General features: G+C 49.6%; 2 protein-coding genes across 3 annotated transcripts in view; one reads left to right on the top strand and one right to left on the bottom strand.

The window, feature by feature from the left end:
- Window positions 1-2,501, bottom strand: part of CCL25 (C-C motif chemokine ligand 25) — a 35,223-nt gene extending 32,722 nt beyond the window's left edge. Inside the window, 1 exon segment of the mRNA XM_045863143.3 lies at window positions 2,317-2,501. Within this exon segment, the coding sequence (XP_045719099.2) occupies window positions 2,317-2,456 (140 nt within the window). The 5' untranslated portion in view covers window positions 2,457-2,501.
- Window positions 2,502-2,624: 123 nt separating this feature from the next.
- ELAVL1 (ELAV like RNA binding protein 1) overlaps window positions 2,625-19,065 on the top strand; it is a 38,810-nt gene continuing 22,369 nt past the window's right edge. Inside the window, exons 1-2 of one of the 2 annotated variants that reach the window (XM_045863141.3) lie at window positions 2,625-2,791; window positions 14,565-14,753. In XM_045863141.3, coding sequence (XP_045719097.1) covers window positions 14,582-14,753 — 172 coding nt within the window. In that variant the 5' untranslated portion in view covers window positions 2,625-2,791; window positions 14,565-14,581. Of the gene's footprint in view, window positions 2,792-3,041; window positions 3,264-14,564; window positions 14,754-19,065 lie in introns of those variants that run through there. The other variant, XM_064571997.1, reaches the window with a different exon arrangement.

The raw sequence follows: 19,065 nt of genomic DNA, 5'->3' as shown, positions 1-19,065 counted from the left end.
TCAACAGGTATAGATAATGTTGGCAGTATGTACCCTTGACAGGAGGTGATGAGAGTCACACTTTACCTCTGGGGTTCTTCCTCCCCCCAGACCCATCATCCCAGTCTTATCACAAGAAAAACACCAGACTTGGGGCGCCTGGGTGGCTCAGTCGTTAAGTGTCTGCCTTCGGCTCAGGTCATGATCCCAGGGTCCTGGGATGGAGCCCCGCATCGGGCTCCCTGCTCTGCGGGAAGCATTGCTTCTCCCTCTCCCCCTCCCCCTGCTGTGTTCCCTCTCTCACTGTGTCTCGCTCTGTCAAATAAATTTAAAAAAGAAAAGAAAAGGGGCGCCTGGGTGGCTCAGTTGGTTAAGCGACTGCCTTCGGCTCAGGTCATGATTCTGGAGTCCCGGGATCGAGTCCCGCATCGGGCTCCCTGCTCGGCGGGGGGTCTGCTTCTCCCTCTGACCCTCCTCCCTCTCATGCTCTCTGTCTCCCATTCTCTCAGATAAATAAATAAAATCTTTAAAAAAAAGAAAAGAAAAAAAAAGAAAAACACCAGACAGATTCCAAAAGAGGGGTACTCTACAAAATACCTGATCATTTCTTCTCAAAACCATTAAGGTCATCAAAAACAAGAAAAGTCTGAGAACCCACCACAGCCGAGAGGCACCTAAAGAAATAGGACAACTAAATGAGTGAATCTTAAAAATTCTCAACACAACAACAACAAAATATTTATAATTATGGGTGCTGATAGGTGTTAACTAAACTTATTGCACTAATTATCTTACAACATATACACATATTAAATCATTATGCTGTACATCGAAAACTAGCATGTGTTACATGTCAATTATATCTCAAAAAAAAGAAAAAAAAAAAGAGAGAGAGAGACAGAGAGAGAGAACCAGGACAACTAAAAGTAATGTGGCATCCTGCATGGGATTCTGGAAGGGAAGAAGGACATTAAGTAAAAACAAAGGAAATCTAAATAAACTATGAACTTTGGTTCATAATGTATCAATTTTGATTCATTAATTATTACAAATGTATCATGCTAATGAAATATGTTACTAATAGGAGAAACTGGGTGTGGGGAAAACGGTAACTCTGTACTTTCTTTCAAATATTTCTGTAAATCTCAAACTGCTCCAGAAGACAAAGTCTATTAATGAGAACAAAAACAAAGTATAGATGAATACATGAAGGACCTCATTCTTCACCATGACGACGATTATAGCTCCTCTCTCAGAGCTACTGTGAGGATCACACATAAAGTATTTAGCATGAAGTACACACTGGATTCAGAGCACTGTCCACCATTCTACTAAATCTATGCCATCCACTATGGGAGCCACAAGCTCTAGGTGACTAAATTTAAATTAAGTAAAAATTAAGGACATTAAAAATTCAGTTCTTCTGTGGCACCAGCCACATGTCAAGTGCCCAAAAGCCACGTGGAGCGAGTGCCTACTAAATTAGACAGTGATGATAAAGAACATGCCCATCACTGCAGGAAGTCCGACCAGACAAACACGGCATTAAACAACGAATGGCATAATTACTTGCTCAATTCCTTCTGCAAATGCCATCTTCTCAACCTTCCCTACCTCCCTCTTTCAAACTGCCATCCCCCCACATTCCCCATACCCTTTCTCCCATTTACTTTTCTTCTTACCCCTTTCCGCCACTTGATGGGAAATCCACTGGATGTCTCTTCTGCCTCCCCACCTAGCCCTGCAGGTCCAAAGCAGTAGCCGCGCGGTTGCTGAGCTCTTGAAATGTAGCCAGTCCACTTTGAGATGGCCCCGCGTAAGACATACCAGATTTCAGAGGAGTGGGGGGTGGGGGCAGAGGATATAAAAAATCTCATAACCTCTTATAGTGATTACACGTAGAAATAACATTTTGGACACGTTGTTAAATGAAACACATCATTAATAGTAACATCACCTGTTTGTTTTTGTTTTTGTTTTTTTAACTTTCCTTTCCTTTAACACAGCTCCTAGAAAATTTAATATGCACCTAACACTTGTGACTAACATTTTTGTCCATTCGCTGCCCAATACAAGTGACTGGCATATAGTAGACGCTCAATAAAATTTTAATGACTGCTAGGCTGCGCCTCCGGGAACCCGCTAGCTCCAACAGTCAACACTGATAGAAGGCAGACCACGTCCCATGCTCCACCTCCTCACCACACCAGATAAGGAAACTGAGGCCCCACGAGGTGACGTCAGCCACTTCCTAACGGCACGTAGTGCGGAAACGTCGGGGTCGGGATTCGAACCCGGGTCCTGTCCCCACAGCCCTGGCGCGCTGACCATTCCTACCTGGCAGGGAGGCGGCGGCGGCGGCGGGAAAGACAGGCGCGAGGCACACAGCATGCGCTCGGCAAGGGGCGCGGCTCTTCGGCCACCGCCTTCCGTCGGCCTCCGTGGGCCGGGCCATAGCTGGCCCCCTCCGCGGCCATCGCCGGCCACCCGCGTCTCCGCCGACCGCCGAGCCCTTCGCAGGCGGCGCCGGCCGGAAGTCCCGCCTCCGCCGCGCGCCCCGGGGCGCCGAGACAGGCACGTCGGCCAATGAGAAGCGCACCGTGGCGGACGCCGGCCAATGGGCGCGCGCGCCGGGGGGGCGTGTCCGGGCCGCGGGCCGGAGCGGGTCGTGCGCGCTGAGGAGGAGCCGCCGCCGCCGTCGCCGTCGCCGCTGCCGCCGCCGCCGCTACCGAGGCCGAGCGGAGCCGTTAGCGCCGCGCCGCCGCCGCCCGCCCGCCCCGGAGCAGCCCCGGGCCCGCCCGCTCGCGTTCAGGTGAGGCGGGGGCCTTCGGCGGCACCCGACGGGGTAGGCCGCGGCAGGCCTGAGCTCGCCTGGCCCGGCCGCGGGCGCCCGCGGGCCTGCACCGGCCGAGGCCCAGGCCGCACCGGGCCGGGAGGGGACGCGCGCGGGCCGTGGCGGGCGGGCGGGGGCCGGCCGGTGTGGGCGCCGGCGTCAGGCCCCGGGCCGGATTCCTCAGCCGCCGCGAGGGGCGGGCGAGGGGGACACGGCGTGGGCACGCGCCTGGCGGCCGGGCTTCGCGGCCGGCGCCCCAGCAGTACTGGGAGCCGAGGAGCCGGGGGCGGGAGAGCGAAGCCAGAGGCGAGGGAGTGGGGTGAGCGCCTTCGGCGCGCAGAGGTCACGGCCCACGGGCTCGTTCCCCGGGGAAATCCTACAGATTCTTTTGTAGTCGTTGTCAGAAGACGCGGCCGATCTGAGGTCCTTTTAGAAGTGTGCATACCTTTCGGTATGTATGGGAGTCCTAGAAAAATATAGATTATTTGAACGCCATCTCTAACAAAGCTGTTTTTGGGGCGTGGGACGTTGGGATTTGTAAAATGTGTGTGTGTGTGTGTGTGTGTGTGTGTTGAAAACACAACCTGCACGCAATTGAACAATGGGGGATGGATGCTTTTCCTTTTCCGGTCTCCTCTGCTGCTAGGCTTATTAAAATGGGTTCTGATACCTACTGTGTGCAGGGCAGGTGGAGAACTTTTGAATGCTCTGCCCCTGGAGGGACAGAGGCCCCCCCCCTTACCAAAAGTATGTGGGATCTGTATGGTCAGGGCTCCAGAAGTGGGAAAATGGGAAGGATGGTCCTACTGGAGAAGGATTTCACAACCTGGTCACTACTGACATTTTGGGTCTGATCACGCTTGGTTGGGGTGGGTGTGGGGAGGATGGCCTGTGTATTGTAGGATGTCGAGTAGCATCCCACTAGATGCCAGCAGCATCTCTTCCCTTTCCAACCCCCCCCCCCCGCCCCCAGTTGTGAAGATCAAAAATGTCTTCAGATATTGCCAAAAGTATCACACACATGAGAACCACCACTGGACTAAATGATCTTTTACTAAAAGTTCCTCCAGCCACATCTCTGATGCGTCGGGATCCAAGGCTCCCAAGAACTTGTACAAATTCACCTGTGGCAGCCTTAGTTTTCTTATCTGTAAAATGGAATGGAAAAATTGCTGTGCAGATTTAAGGGTGTGGGAAGCCCTAGCGATGGCCTGAGCCTGGTAAGCACTGAATAGATAATGTTACAGATAATCACCAGTGTTTAGTGAGGATTTACTATGGGCTTGTCCCTTTACAGATCTGATCTTTATCTCCAGCCCTTGACATAGGTGCTGTTGTAATTTCCATCTTCAGGACAAACAAACCAAGGCTTAGATGGGTCACTTGTTACGACCGGTCTCGCACCGTAAGGTGGCTGAGGCGGGTTGTGAACTCAGGCCCTCTGACTCAAAATCCTTACTCTTAACCATGAGATTTTACTGCTCTTATGATCACAGGTGTCCAGGGGATCCCAAGAGGAATTCCATTCAGTTGTCATTGAACGTCTTCTGTGTGCAAAGCTTTGTGCTGGGATCTGTTATAAAATTTTGTCACTTCAGGGTCCACAAAGAGGCTGGGAATATGAACATCTCAAAATGTGGAAATAAATAATGTTTATGTTGAAGCACTGGTTTTGGAGGAGGCAGAGTTTCGGTTTGGATGTGTTGAGTCTGAGGTCATGCTGCAGCAAGTGGAAAATGAGAGAATTATGAAAATAACTCTTTTTGCTGTTTGCTTTATTGCTTCTTTCACTCCCTGCTTCCCATCTCTGTGCTTTCATACTCCAGCAAAAGTTGTCTTTTTTAAAATGCAGATCTGATCATCACTCCTGATTAAAAGTTTTCTGAGTGGAAAGAATTTTAATTTTTTTCACCTCTTTAGGTGACTTAAAAGTTAAAGCTTGGGATGCCAGGTCTTGCACCTCCTGACCCTCCCTCCCGTTTGCATTTCACCCGCACCTGGACCTAAAACTCCCGCCCTTTCTCTGCCTGTTGTCCCACTGCCTCCCAGTTCTCCTCCACCTAGAGATCCTTTCCTCATGCTGCGAGGCCCAGCTCAGAGCTCACTCCCCATTCGAAGCCGCCTCTGATTGCCACTCTCCCTTTACCCGCCCTGGAATCAACTAACTGTTCCCTAGCTTGGGTTCCCATCCCTTTCAATAGAGTCAAATTAAATGCTGAATGGTGAGGAAAGTGCGGTTGCCGCCTTTTGCCCCTAGGTGGCAATAATGAAGCAGCGAGGCTGACCCAAGTGTGTAAGTCAGGGGAAGACCAGAGGAAAGCAGCCTACAGAAGGGAAGTGAGTCTGGCTTCCCTCCTTTAACCAACTCTCCCTGCCCCGCTGCTAGGCTCTTAGAGGCAGTGGTGATTACAGTGTGGGCAGACTGTTTTAGCCACAAGTGTGGTGAGAGTTATGCACTGACTGATGTGGAAGCACAGAAAAGAAGATTGTTCACCTAGGCTTGCTGGGCAAAGGAGATCACAGAATGCTTCCTGGAGGAGGCCAAGCATGGGGGGGCAGCTGGAGTTAGCCAGGTACAGACCACAGGGAACAGCTTTGCAGGATGCAGGAACAGCATCTGCAAAAGCATGGAAGTGGGAACATCTTGGTTTGTTCTGGAAACCACTTGGGGTCTGGTCCTTCAGGGGCAGGTAGTGGCAAGAGGACTGCTGCGGCTGGTGTGCAGAGGGTGTTTTCCTGTAGGCCAGGCCAGGGATAATTTTAGTCCATGCAGTGAAGGAGGCAGAGTTGGAGGGAGACAGTGCTGAAGGCCAGCAAACCAGTTAGAAGGTGATTGCTTTGCTCTATGTAGGAAAAGCTGCAGATGCGACCCAGAGCTGTAGTGGTAGAGAAAGAGGGGGGATGGGTTTGAGACATGGTTGGGGGGTAAGAGACGCAGGACTCTGTGGGTATTTAGATGTGGGATGTGAGTGAGCAAGAAAGGACAGCAGTGGATGATTCTGGGTCTGCCTGAGTGACCAGTAGAAGGATAGGTCAGTAAGAGAAACAGGGAAGGCAAGAGAAGGAGCAGTTTGAAATATGGACACAGACAGGAAAGCATGCAGTGGATATACTGTGAAGCAGGGAGGGGACAGAAGGCATTTTCCATGTCCGTACGTGTTGGGGGCACTCACTTTTATGATCACTGTCGGTCCCACTTGACCCAGGGCCTCCGTGTGCTTTGGCCAAGTCGATGGTCACACTTTCATAGGTTGAAAACATGAAACGTGACTGCTTGTTGGGAAACAGGAAGAAGGGGAAAAAACTGCCTCCTTGAGGAACTTCCAACCTGAGGAGGGGAGAAGAGATCTATGTAGATGTATGAGATGAAGTAGCAAAAGGGTGAAGCAGTGGGTCATGACAGCATTGCGAGTGTTGAAAGCAAGGATTGTCCAGTGCTCGGTTTTTGTGTTTGATGAAAGAGCTGGTGTCTGGGGGCGCCTGGGTGGCTCAGTCGTTGGGCGTCTGCCTTTGGCTCAGGTCATGATCCTGGGGTCCTGGGATCAAGCCCCTCAGTGGGCTCCCTGCTTGTTGGGAAGCCTGCTTCTCCCTCTCCCACTCCCCCTGCTTGTGTTCCCTCTCTCGCTGTGTCTCTCACTGTCAAATAAATAAATAAAATCTTTACAAAAAAAAAAAAGAGCTGGTGTCTGTACCAGTTGTTGTGATCAAAGAGGCATGGGCAGAAATTTTCAGGTGCTGCCAGTGGCCCGGGTGAATTAGAGAGGAGAGACAAAGAGGTCTGGAAGCCTGAGTGGACTGGTTTGGGCAGGCAGAGAGAGATGAGAAGGTGAACTTGGAGATAAGTCTAGAAAAGTATGTCAGGGTCAGGTGGTAGAGGGTTTCTGGATACAGTCAAGAGGTGATCTTGGAAGTTTGTTTTTCTGGGGGAGATTTAAGGATGGATGGACTGGTCAAGACGCTTTTGTGGTATGAGGTGGCCTGGTAATGGCCTGAACATGAGGGCCGGGACTGGGACTATTCTTTTATTTCATACACCCAGTACCTTGCTCTGTGCCTGGCACATGGTTGGCACTCCATGTTTACTTGGGGGAGGGAGGGTGGGCCAGAAGGGGGCTCGAGTGACTAGATCCAGCCACCCATCAAAGAGACATCTCTACTGGAGGGAAGATTCAGAGAAGAGGAAACAGAAGGCAGAGGAGTGATTTGAAGGGAAAAGGCCTGGTTGGGTTTGGAGAGACTGGGTTTGAAATAATCATGTGGCAGGGAGACCATTTGGGAGTCTGTCTAGGCAAGAGATAACAGGGACCTGAACCAGGATAATGGCAGAGACATGGGGGAGAAGGAGATATATCACCAATGTGCAACTGGCAGAATTCGGTGCCTGGTTAGGTTTGGGGGACAAATGTGTCCTGCCACCAGAGGAAGTAATTCAGGGGGAGGAAGAGGCTTGAAGAGGAGTCAGGGACAGGCGGAGAGGACCTGAAGGTGCCTGCAGTTGGAGACTGGGAGGTCAGGGAGGCACACGTTCCCCTCGGTTTTGTAAGTGAAGTAGGAGGAAGGGGGCAGGGCTGGAATAAGGTTCGTATCTTTGGTGGGCAGATTGAGAGGCCCACTGACCCATCTAGGCTGGTGTGTGCCGTTGATGGTGAGTGAACATAGACTAGCAACAAGGTCTTCCATATATGTGGGGCTTCGGTCGTGAGCCCTAACTGGTGTGACTCCCTGTGACTTCTGTGGAGCCCAGGCCCATTAGAAATGGCATCAGCGGTTTGGATCATTTCCAGGGTCCCAGGGGCAAAGAGTCAATATGTTCCTTAGTGGACCTGGAGGCGGGTGCGATGGCCACTTGCCAAGTGTCAGGAACTGTGCTGGGCGCTGCGAAGCAGGTGGTACCATGCCCATTTCACGGACAAGGAGGCTGAGGCTCCAGGAAAGGAAGTGCCACACCCACAGTCGTTCAGCTGATCAGCAGTAGGGTGAGTATTGGAGCACGGGTCTATCAGACTCCGCAGCCCAGGAGTTTTCCCTGCCCTGTCATGTTGCTCTGCAGTTCTGTGCAAGAGCCCTGGGGTGGCCTTGACCAGCCAGGAAGGAGCCAGAACTCTAACAGGGCTGTGGAGCCAATCGTGTCCCCGCAGGCCCGTGGAGCACTTGGACTGGACCAGACACTGGCTGCACCTGATCTGCTTCTACCCTGAGCTTTTCAGCCTGGTGGATATTGAATTGCTGTGACGTAGCCGTGGCTGGCCCAGTCAGGTGGCTCTCCCCAACGTGGGCTGTGGGAAGGGGCGAGTAAGGAAATACGTAGTGTTCACTTAAACCTTCGCCTCGCGTAGCAGTTATAACTGGGTCAGGTGGTACGTTCGATTTTTCTCTGGGACCCAGAGTGTTTCCTGGGTGACCTAACATTCCTGAGGCTTTTTTACCTTGGAGAACTCAGACTTTTACATCTGGAAGGGACCTTAGAAATAATTGAGTCCAAGCCCCATCATGTGATGTGTGAAGTGTCAAGGTTGAGCCTGAGGATATATTTGACTGTTCTAGTTTTGCTCTAGCTTGAGTAGTTTAGCAAGGCTGCTCTGTGACTATCAAATGAGACAGATTCTCATGGGTGCCTAATGGGACTAGTCTTGCTGCTTTACATGTGTATTACCTGTGTAAGTTTTTATGTCGTTTATGGACATATCTCTTTCCTACGTACATAGTGCTTATACTGCTGATGTGAACAGCATTGTTGAAGTCACAAGGACAACCAGGATTGTTGAAAATAGTGCAATGAGGCTGAAAACCCTCAGAGATCATCCAAACAGGACTTCTCCATGATACATGGAGTTACTGGAAACATTTCCAACTCAGCAGGAATTGCTTTGCTAAACTAAGTTTCCCTTTTTGCTCCCTACAATTGAGTTTGATTCTGTGGGATGGCACAGGACAATCCTAGAAAAGTAAGGTACTGGGGCGCCTGGGTGGCTCCGTCTGTTGAGCGTCTGACTCTTGGTTTCAGCTCAGGTTGTGATCTCGGGGTTGTGGGGTCGAGCCCACTGTTGGGCTCCATGCTCAGCATGGAGTCTGCTTTTCCCTCTCCCTCCCCTTCTGCCCCTCCCCCCGTTTGCTCTTGCACTCTCACTCTCTCTCTAAAATAAATAAGTCTTTAAAAAAAAAACAAAGAAAAGTCCTGAACATATTAAGACCGTTAGTATAATTTCCAACTGCCCTTTAACGTAAAGTGGCAAATACACATGATTCCCAGGTGACTCTGAGACCTGGTGTCTGTTCATCCCCCACCCCACTGGCCCTCCAGGCTCTCACCAACGAGGTGGGTGAAAAGCACATAATTAGGAATTAGAGTGATTTGTGCATCCGTAAAGTTTTGGGCTAAATGGTGTACGGGCCCAGGGAACTAGAGCAACCTATTTCTGGGGGGACGTTTCACAGATAAGTGAGGAGGTAATGGAGAGGGCAGACAGTGTCTGCAAAGGGAGCAGCCGAGCAGAGGCATGGAAATGCGAAGGTTTGCCGCACGCCAGGGAAGAAGCTAGAGTGGGGGGCCACATCCTGAAGCAGGGCGACTGCTCTGTAGCAACAGTTGGAGGCCTGGCGCTGCCACCATGGACCACACCATGGCTGACCCTGAGCAAAGTGATGAAGCCTTTGAGCCTTAGTGGGTGAGACCACCACGGACAGGGGACTCCGATTGTGTTGACCTGGAGGGAGTGGGAGGTGACAGCCTGGCCAGCCAAGGGGCTGCCAGAATTGGCTACAACTTGGAAGTCACTGATCGTCAGGCAGAGACAAAGGCCCAGCTGTGGTTGGTGCTCGACAGAAGCTGGCCTGGCCCCGGATTAGCGACGTGGATTTGGAAAGGTCAGGGGGAGGAACACGGGAAAGCAGGGTGGAGCGGCCCTGAAGAGTTGAGAAACCGTGCTTTGGGGGTTTGGATTTCTCCATCGTTGCCAGTTGACCCAAGAACTGGGCCCGCAGAGGCTGCTCAGCTTCACCCAGGGGCGTCACGAGGAGCCTGCCTGCTGTGGAATCAGGTTCACTTTGTAGATCTTTTAAAATTTATTTTCAAGTTCACTTGAAATTCTGGTGTAGAGTTCTTCGAGTTTTGACAAATGCATAGAGTCGTGTTATTACCTCCACCATCAAGACATGGGAAGTTACACTCCCCAAGAAACAAAAACACTCTCTTTTCTCCCCCAGTGTACTCAGCGCTCCCCTTGCTCCCTGCCCCTGGCCACCGCAGATCCATCCCTACGGTTCTGCCTTTTCTAGAAGGGACTCTTGTAGTACGCAGCCTAGGAGTCAGGTTTCTTTCACTCTGTGAAATGTATTTGAGATTGATTCAAGATTGATTCAAGTTGCGTGGATAGTAGCACTTTTCTTATTGGCAAGCAGAACTCCATTGTGTAGCCTTCCCTAGTCTAGCCACTGATGGATTGAAGGGCATTTGGGCTGCTCCAGTTTGGGGTGTTACTGAATAAAGCTGCTATAAACACTCGTGTGTGGGTTTTTGTATGAACATAGGTTTGCACTTCTCTTGTATGACTGCTAATATGGGATTGCTGGGTCTTTTGGAAAGTGTATGTTTAACTCTAAGAAACTGCCCATACGTTTTCTAAAGCGGCTTTAATATTTTTCCATTTCTACCAGCAATGCATGGAAATTCTGGTTTCTCCACATCCTCACTAGAACTTGATATTGTTTTGTTGTTGTTTGCCTGCTTTTGTTTTATTTTGGTTTAGCCATTCTGAATGGGTGGAGTTATCTTGATTCTCTTCCAGATGGGTAATGGTATCTCAATGTAGTTTTAGTCTGCATTTCCGTAATAACTAATAATGTCGGGTGTCTTTTCATATGTCTGTTTGTCATCCATATATCTTTCTTGGTGCATTGTTTGTTCACAGCTTTCGTCGTCTTTAAAATTAGGTTGTTTTCTCATTAAGTTTTGAGAGTTAAAATATGTTCGGGATGCAGGTCCTTTTTCAGATATGTAATTTGTAAATATTTTCTTCTCTGTGGACTGTAAGTTTTGCAGAGCGAAAGTTTTACATTTTGATGATATCCAGTTTATCGATTTTTTGAAAATGGATTGTGCTTTTGGTGTGGTGTCTCAGAAATCTTTGCCTCACCCAATGTCACAAAGATTTTCTCTTAGAAAATTTCTGTTTTTACATTTTAGAACAGAGGTCGGCACACTTTTTCTGTAAAGAGCCAGATGGTAAATAGTTTCAGCTTTTTGGGCCATATGGTCTCTGTCACAACTACTCAACTCTGTCACTGTAGTGCAAAAGCAGCCACAGACAATACATAAACAAATGAGAATCAAGTGTGTGCCAATAAAACTTTATTTATAAAAACAGGTGGTGGGCCAGATTTGGTCCACAGTCCACAGGCCATGGTTTGCCAACCACTGTTTAAGAAAGTCATCTTTTTACCAGGCATAGAAGACACCCCTCTCTGAATAATGAGAATGGGGTAATTACTGCCCAGTTCAATCATCCTTGAAAGCATTGGGGGGAGGGGGGAGAAGGCACAAGAGTAGGTCCCTAACTCAGAACAAAGGTGAGGAGAGGGAGGGATGAAGAAAAACAAAGGAAGGGAGAAGAGAAATGTTTGAATCACATTTCGAGCAAACTTCATTATGCATTTTAATTTTTCAGAGTTAACCCTTGCACTTTGGTTCAGGCTTCAGCAAATGTGTGTTTGTTTTTGAGCTAATCTATCTAAAAGCCTCATGGCTGCAGATGCTTTAACAGATTTGTGGAGTTGGTGTTTGTTTAATTTGTATTTAGATTACATCCAGCATTTTACTTGTACCCGCTGTGGGGTCGTGTGGTCCTCACACATACTTCCCTGCACGCATGTGATTATTTCTGAAGAACAGATTCCTACAGTTCTGAATCCGAGGGTAGCAATCATATTAAAGGGCAGGTTATCCTCCAAAAGGGTTGTACCATTTCAACGGTGTACCAGGGTGTTTGTCCGCCTTATCCTTCTTTACGATGCTAGATTTTACCCATCCTGGGCAGTCTTGTATCTGACTGACAGAAGGTGGCATCTCTTTTGACTTCACATTTTCCTCATTATTTGGGAATTTGAGCTCGTCCTGGTTTATTAGCATTTGAATTGCTGACATCTATTAGGTGAGGCTCATATCCTTTGTCCATTTTTCTGTTGAAGGATGTGTCTTTTTTTTTTTTTTTTTTAAAGATTTTATTTATTTATTTGACAGAGAGAGACACAGCAAGAGAGAGAGCACAAGCAGGGGGAGTGGGAGAGGGAGAAGCAGGCTTCCCGCTGAGCAGAGAGCCCGATGCGGGGCTTGATCCCAGGACCCTGGGATCATGACCTGAGCCGAAGGCAGATGCTTAACGACTGAGCCACCCAGGCGCCCCCAGGGATGTGTCTTCTTTCTGATGAGTTTGTAGACACTGAATCACGTGGTCCAAGCATTGGGAGTGTTGACATTTGGGGCTGGACAATTCTTGGTTGTGGGGGCCAGCCTGGGCCTTGTGGGATGTTTCACAGCTCCGCTGGCCTCTACCTACTAGGTTCCAGTGGCACACCACCACCCACAGTTGTGGTAACCAGAAATGTCTCCAGACACGGCCCAGTGTCCCCTGGAGGGCCGAGTCACCCACGTTGAGAACCACTGGCTTAAATAATGTAATAGGTAGCGAGCATTTTCTCCCAAGTCTGCTGCTTGTCTGTGTATAGTGCCTTTCGCCATACAGAACTTCTTAATCTTAGGAAGTCTGACTTTCCAGTCTTTTCTTTTATGGCTATGCTGACCTATTTTATAAAGAACAGGGAGCATAGAACATTTTCAAATAAATAAAAGAAATGCTGGGAGAGTACAATAACTTTGCATGTTGTGTATGGTCTGAAGCAAATCAGGAGGTGGAAAGATAGAGAAGTCCCACCTGTTTCCAGCAAGGGGGGGAGAAAAAAAACCCACACCTAAGTCCTCTCTCAGTGCTGACTCAGGGGGGAGGTGGGAGCGGTGTTCAGGTTTTTATATAACCTCTGGCAAGGCTATTTTTAAAGAAGGCTGAGTGCTCCTGACAGTGGGCACTGGGTCTTCAAGGATAAAGGCAGGGCTGGGCAGAAGGGATGCGGAGAAAGGGGTGGGCTACCCCCGAGACCTCCTGGCTGGTGGGCCACAGGGCCTCTTTCTGGTAATGACACTTCAGCCCCATGGGGGTGAGTGCCTGCATATTTAGAGGCAGGGACATGGGACATCTTAGATGAGGCAGCCGCGCGCGACATTACTTGTGAGCAAGCCCCGCGCGAGTTGTGCTTTCAGGAGAGCCGTCCTGATGCTCTCGGCCGCGTTGATCCGGATTCTTCTCTGAAGCTATCGCTGTACCATGATGTTTGTCACTGAGAGCGAAGACTTCTGCAGGCGGCTGAGGGCATTCCAAAGCTTGCAAGCTTTGAAGAGCATGTTCCTCCAGCTGGTAGAGAAACCCTAACCTCTTTACCAGCTCAGTGCTGTGGCCTTTGGAATAAAGGGATGCAGGGAACCGTTGTCTCCCTGCTTGAGAACAGAGGCGGGGCGCCTGAGTCGGGGTGCTCAGGTGCACATCACATGCTCCGCAGTACCCAGCTGCACCAGGAGTGCACGCAGAGATGGGAGAAGGTGATCAGGAATCTTCGGAAAGCTCTTGAGCCCACCCGCACACTTTCCATGGGAGCTTGAATTGTGGTGCTGGAATTGTTTGTAGGTGTTGTGTTTGTTTTTTCAGGTAAGCTCCACACCCAGCAGGGGGCCTACCTGAACTCAAGAGTTGCACGCTCCGCTGACTGAGCCAACCAGGCGCCCCTGTTTGTAGGGTTTTTGAAGCCCCCCAGTAAGTAGACATGGGTGTGTTTTAGAGCAGTTTTAGGTTTGCAGAAAGGCTGCAAAGAAAGTACAGAGCGGGTTTCCAAATGTCCGCCTCCTCCCAACACGAAGTCTTCCCTCCTAGTGACATCTTGTGTCGGTGTGGTATTTTGCTAGAATCCATGAGGCAATATTGATAGTATCAGCTCAAGCGCATAGTTGGCCTTCGGGTTCAGTCTTTGTGTTGTACATTCCGTGGGTTTGCCCAAATGTGTAATAACCTGCGTCCACCGTGCCAGGATCACGCAGATAGTTTCACCGCCCTAAAAATCCTCTGTGCTCCTCTTTTTTTTTTTTTTCTTTTTTTTTTCTTTCTTTCTTTTTTTTTTTTTAATCGATCCTGGGACTCCAGGATCACGACCTGAGCCGAAGGCAGCTGCTCAACCAACTGAGCCACCCAGGCGCCCTCTCTGTGCTCCTCTTGCCCCTCCCTCCCTCCCTCCCTTCCTAGCCCTGACAACCACTGGTCTTCTTACTGGCTCTAGAGTTTTCGTCTTTTCCACGATGTCCTATAATTGGGTGGCCTTTCAGACTTAGTAGTGTGCATTTAAGGCCTCCCCAAGTCTCCGGCTTCATAGCTCATTTCTTCCTGTCACGGAATAACACTCTGTTGTGTGAAGGCCGCAGACAATTGGAATTTGTTTCTTCATTCACCGACTGAAGGGCATGCTGGTTGCTTCCGGTCTCAGAGCAGTTATGAATAAAGTCGCCATAAACATTCATGAGCAGGTTTTTATGTGTACGGAAGTTGAAATTGTAGTGTTGAAAAGAAAAAACCCCAAGTGCCAGTAATGCGTTTTGCCTTAATATTCTGCAATATGGACATTTGGAATTTACTTGATTTTTCTCCCCCCTCCCCCGCAGATTTTTTAAAAAATACAATGTCTAATGGTTATGAAGACCACATGGCCGAAGACTGCAGGGATGATATCGGGAGAACGAATTTAATTGTCAACTACCTCCCTCAGAACATGACCCAGGATGAGTTGCGGAGTCTGTTCAGCAGTATCGGTGAAGTCGAATCTGCAAAACTCATTCGGGATAAAGTAGCAGGTAAAGAAAGCGAGAGGGTTTGTAAGGGGGACTTGGGGCCGTCCCACTGAGCACTGGCTTCTTTGCCCGCAGTGATGGTTGTCAAGTTTTGTTGTTATCTCAGACTGTATTTTGCCACTGCCCTGGTGGCAGATTGGACTTTGGTTCCCAAAAAAGGAAAAGCTCGTCGTAAGAGCATGTACAGAGTGAGATGGTGAGAGGGGAGGGAAGATGGGACACCGGAAATGGGAATGGCGCTGAGAGCTGGAAGAGACCATAGAACATGAATGACAGCCTGGCCTGGCTCGGTCCCATGAGTGGAGGGGACTCTGGCCCAGGCAGGCCCTTCCCTGCCTTCCCGGGTCCCCGTGCCGGGTCAGGCCTATGGCAGAACACGGAGTATCCCCGCGGGCAGCCCTTCATTGGCTCTGAGCTGTGCTGTTTGCTATCACGCCATCAGCTGGAACATCTGAAACACACTGAGTTTGCACTCTTGGGGGGCTAGAGCAGGGCCACGGATCAACAGGCAGGCTGTAGGGTTGGATGCTGGCTGAGAGCCCTGTTCCCCCACTGCCTCCACATGCGACCCCAGACATAAGTGGGGATGGTGGCTCCTATATCCTACAACCTCATAAGGATTTGCAGACACCTGGGAAGGCCGTCCTTACCGAGCAGCCTCCAACCCGAGAACATGGTTTTAAGGAGGAAAACATGGAAAGATCAGGTGCTATGAAGCACTTCCTTCCTTTTCTCCCCAGGGAGGAACATTGTTTTAGGGAGCTGCCCTCATCCTCCTCCGCCTCCTCCTTCCACCTCTTCCTCCCTTTCTTTCTTCCCTTCTTCTCCCCACCCCCATCCTTTTCCTTCATCCTTCTTCCTCTCTGCTCTACTCTGGTGAGCTGAGGAATGGGCTGGAAACCCCCCCCCCCAGGAGGGCTCTGGCTGCCACCCTGGGTTGTGAGACTATGATTCTCTACACTGAAAACTAACTTAAAAGTTGGAAAAAAAAAAAAAAAACTTTATTATGGAAATAAGCTATCTTGTATTCTGATCTACATAAAAGTAGAGTAATATATTGAACCCCATGTACCCATCGTCTTACTTCATCAACTCTCAGCTTTTGCCAGGAACCTGAAGATGCCTGTCTCTGGGATGGGTCCTGTCGAGGCTGGCTGACTGCTTTATAGGGAATTAGTTCATCAGAGGGGGCACGGACTTCAAAAGTCTTTTAAGGACTCTTCCAATTCTGAGTCTGTGATTTAATAAACCTCTAAATAGGGATTATAGATAATACACAAATTGAACAGTGTTACAATGTTTTAGAAGCTATTATCTTTCTCTTGTTTCAGAAGACCATCTGCATAAGAGAGTCCTTGTTCAGAAGCATTTTAAAATTCTTCTATGCTACTAACAAATCTTGCCTTTCTCCTTTTATGTTCTCATGGAAGGGAATTTTTAGCCCTGTGGATATTCCTGAGCATTGCAGTCCGATTTTGCCAGCATTCTCATGGTACCTGACTTCTTTGTCTATTCATTTGTTGTGGTTTTCAAAGGAATGTGAGCTATGATAATAGGAACACCTAGATTTGGTGAGATCAGTCCAGAGAGAACTGGTTTCGGGAATGAGGTAAAAGCAGGAAAGTGTAATTTGGAAATTATTTCAGTTCAGAGATAAACTTTTCCTCCTCTTTCGGTGAGATAAGTATAGCGTACCAAGAGTTGTGGAGGATGTGCTCCCAGGCTCAGATCTGAGCTCCGTGTCTTGCTAGCAGCTCCTTAAATTGAAAGAACGTACCTTCACAAGAAGCTGACTGCATTCCTACCTCTCTCCTCCTGCCACTGGTGTGCAAAAACCTCACCGGCTGCACTGCTCCTCTGTCCTCTGTTAGGCTGCTCTGGTGAAACCCCAGGCATGGATACGTTTGCCCAGCTGCTTCCTCCTGGCTGGGCTGAGGATGCCCACCCTGGAGAGAGTCTTGCCTCCAGGCAGACAGGTGCCCTGTTGAAGCCAGTTCCCAGCCGAGCTCAGCCCACAACGCAGGCATCCCCAGCCCCCACAGCAACCCCGTCTGCACCCTTCACTCTCGGCCGGTGATTGCCTCCCACCTCGCAGTGAAAATAACAGCCATCTCCCCCTCTGCTCCATCCCTGCCCTTCTCTGCATCCTGGGAACCTCAGTCTAGGCAAGTGCCTGCTTGCCCAGGTCTCTTCGGGATCGCCTTGCCAGCATTCAGACATGCTACAGTGGCTGTTCTCTAAAAGAATCCTTGCTAATGTTTCCTGACTTCCTCTAGTTCAGAGTGTCTCTCCTTGAACCCCCTTGACATTTAGAACTGGATAATTCTTGGAGGGGGTGCATCTTGTGCGTGGTGGAATGTGGAGCGGCATCCCTTCCACTTGCTATATGCCGGTGGCATCTTCCAAGTCGTAACAACTAAAAAAATGTCCCTAGATGTTGCCAGGTGTCCCCAGTATCCTCCCCCGTGAGAACCGCTGCTCTAGCTGTCGTCCTCCCTCCCCTCCCATTCACAGAGCCGTCAACTGACTGTCTTCTCTTCCTTCTGGAAGCTTCCCCTCCCCCTTGGCTTCCATGAACCACCTACCTGGCTTTCTTCCACCTCAGGCCTTGCTTTGCCTCTTACAGCTCCTTCCCGGCCAGTACCTTAGACGGTCCTTAGGGTTATTCCCAAGCTGCTTCTTCCTAAGCCTGCCCTGGGGAGAGCGGATGCCCCTCCACAGCTTCACTATACCCTCAGTCTACTGCCTGTGTTTCAACGAGAAAGCTCTCCTGAGCTTCAGGCCCCTCCACCCCTCAGCCCCTCAACTTTTGCGTTTTCCAAACTGACCTTTTCCCATCATCTGCATCTTAACAGGTGACACCAGTGTTCACTCAGTGACTCCTATCAGAAATCTAAGCATGACCTTTGATGTGTGTCCCTGGCACTCATCCTTCTGGATGCTTCCGTCCCTTTTCCTCCAATCCCCCTGCCGCCCCACTCCCTGCCACAGATCTAGATGAGGCCGCATTGTCTTCTGTCTGCACTGGCATTCTGGCCTCTTAAACAGCCACCCATGTTTCCTCCAGACGGTTCTCTTCACTGTGGCAAAGGAATCTAAACATTCTACATGTGACCCTGTCACTCATTGGCCAGGCACGGGTGACAGGAAGAATGAGGAATGGATGGTGGCTAGTATGCCGGGAATATTTGACGTGCTGGCCTCAAGATTCAGAGTGTTTCTGGCTGTCAGGCCCCAGCCCCTGGGTTGGGGATATGCATTTGTTGCTGCCTGTTCTGGCCACAATTCCTAGCTAGCCCTACTGTACAGCCCTGCCCTGCTTTCTGGCCTGGTGTCCGGTCCTCTGCAGATGCCATATGGCCCAGCAGCCAGCCTCCAGCCCATTCACTCGGCTTCTGGCTCATTGCCATGCACCTCTGGTCAGGATAAAGCCCACAACCCTGCCTGCAGCTCCCAAGTCTCCTGGGGACCTGTCCTCCTCCTCCCCAGCCACTGTGCTCTCCACTCACCCTCCTCTCGGGCCCAACTGAGCTGCTTATCATTTCCCAGACATGCCCTGGCTCTTAGAGTCTTGTGATTTTGCAAATACTGTTCCCTCTGCGGGAAAGCCCTTCCACACCAAGCCAGCCTGACCACTTTTTTCTTAACTTGAATCACCTTGGTTCCTTCTAGAAAAACAACAACAACATGAAGCAAGAAGGAAGGAGAGTTTAAATTACCCAAAATCATGTTGGCTTTGTGGTTCATGTCCTTCCATACTTGTTTCTTTCCATATTTGTGGTCATAAGCAACCATGTGCTTTTAGAAAAATGGGCTCGCACCACCCAAGCTGTGCAAGAACCTTTGCTTCCTGTACCTGTGAATGTTTTTCTGTTGCTGAGCATAGCTCCCTCACCAGAACAGTTAGCACAGGATCCTGTTGTATGGAGGTTCTGAGTTTACAGCAGGCTGGAACCATATTCCATATTTACAAACCCCACTGAGAGAAATAATCGTGGTGCAAGTCTTCACTCATCACTGAGTTCTATTGGAGGTCTTCCTGGAGGTGAGCCAATAGATGGGAGAGTGTGTACCGTCTTGAACCCGATCGCCAATTTATACTCGTTCTTCCCTTCCCTGCCATCCCCTAGGCTAGGGGGGTTTCTCACCTTGCCCAACCTAAGTAAAAAATGACATCCTATTAGGGTAGTCATTCACTTTTTAATGACGTTCATCTGGTTTCATATCTTTACTGGTTGTTCGTACTCTTCTTTTATAAAATACCCTTCTTGTCCTTTGCCCATTTTCTTTCTTTTGGGGGCATTTGCTGTGTCTT

The sequence above is a fragment of the Mirounga angustirostris genome, unplaced genomic scaffold (genome assembly GCF_029215605.1).
Source record: "Mirounga angustirostris isolate CCGP_5_RB_7025 unplaced genomic scaffold, mMirAng1.0.hap1 SCAF_1, whole genome shotgun sequence".
In the NCBI taxonomy this organism is placed as follows: domain Eukaryota; kingdom Metazoa; phylum Chordata; class Mammalia; order Carnivora; family Phocidae; genus Mirounga; species Mirounga angustirostris.
Note: the sequence above shows the minus strand (reverse complement) of the source record. Positions and strands in the feature narration are given on the sequence as shown.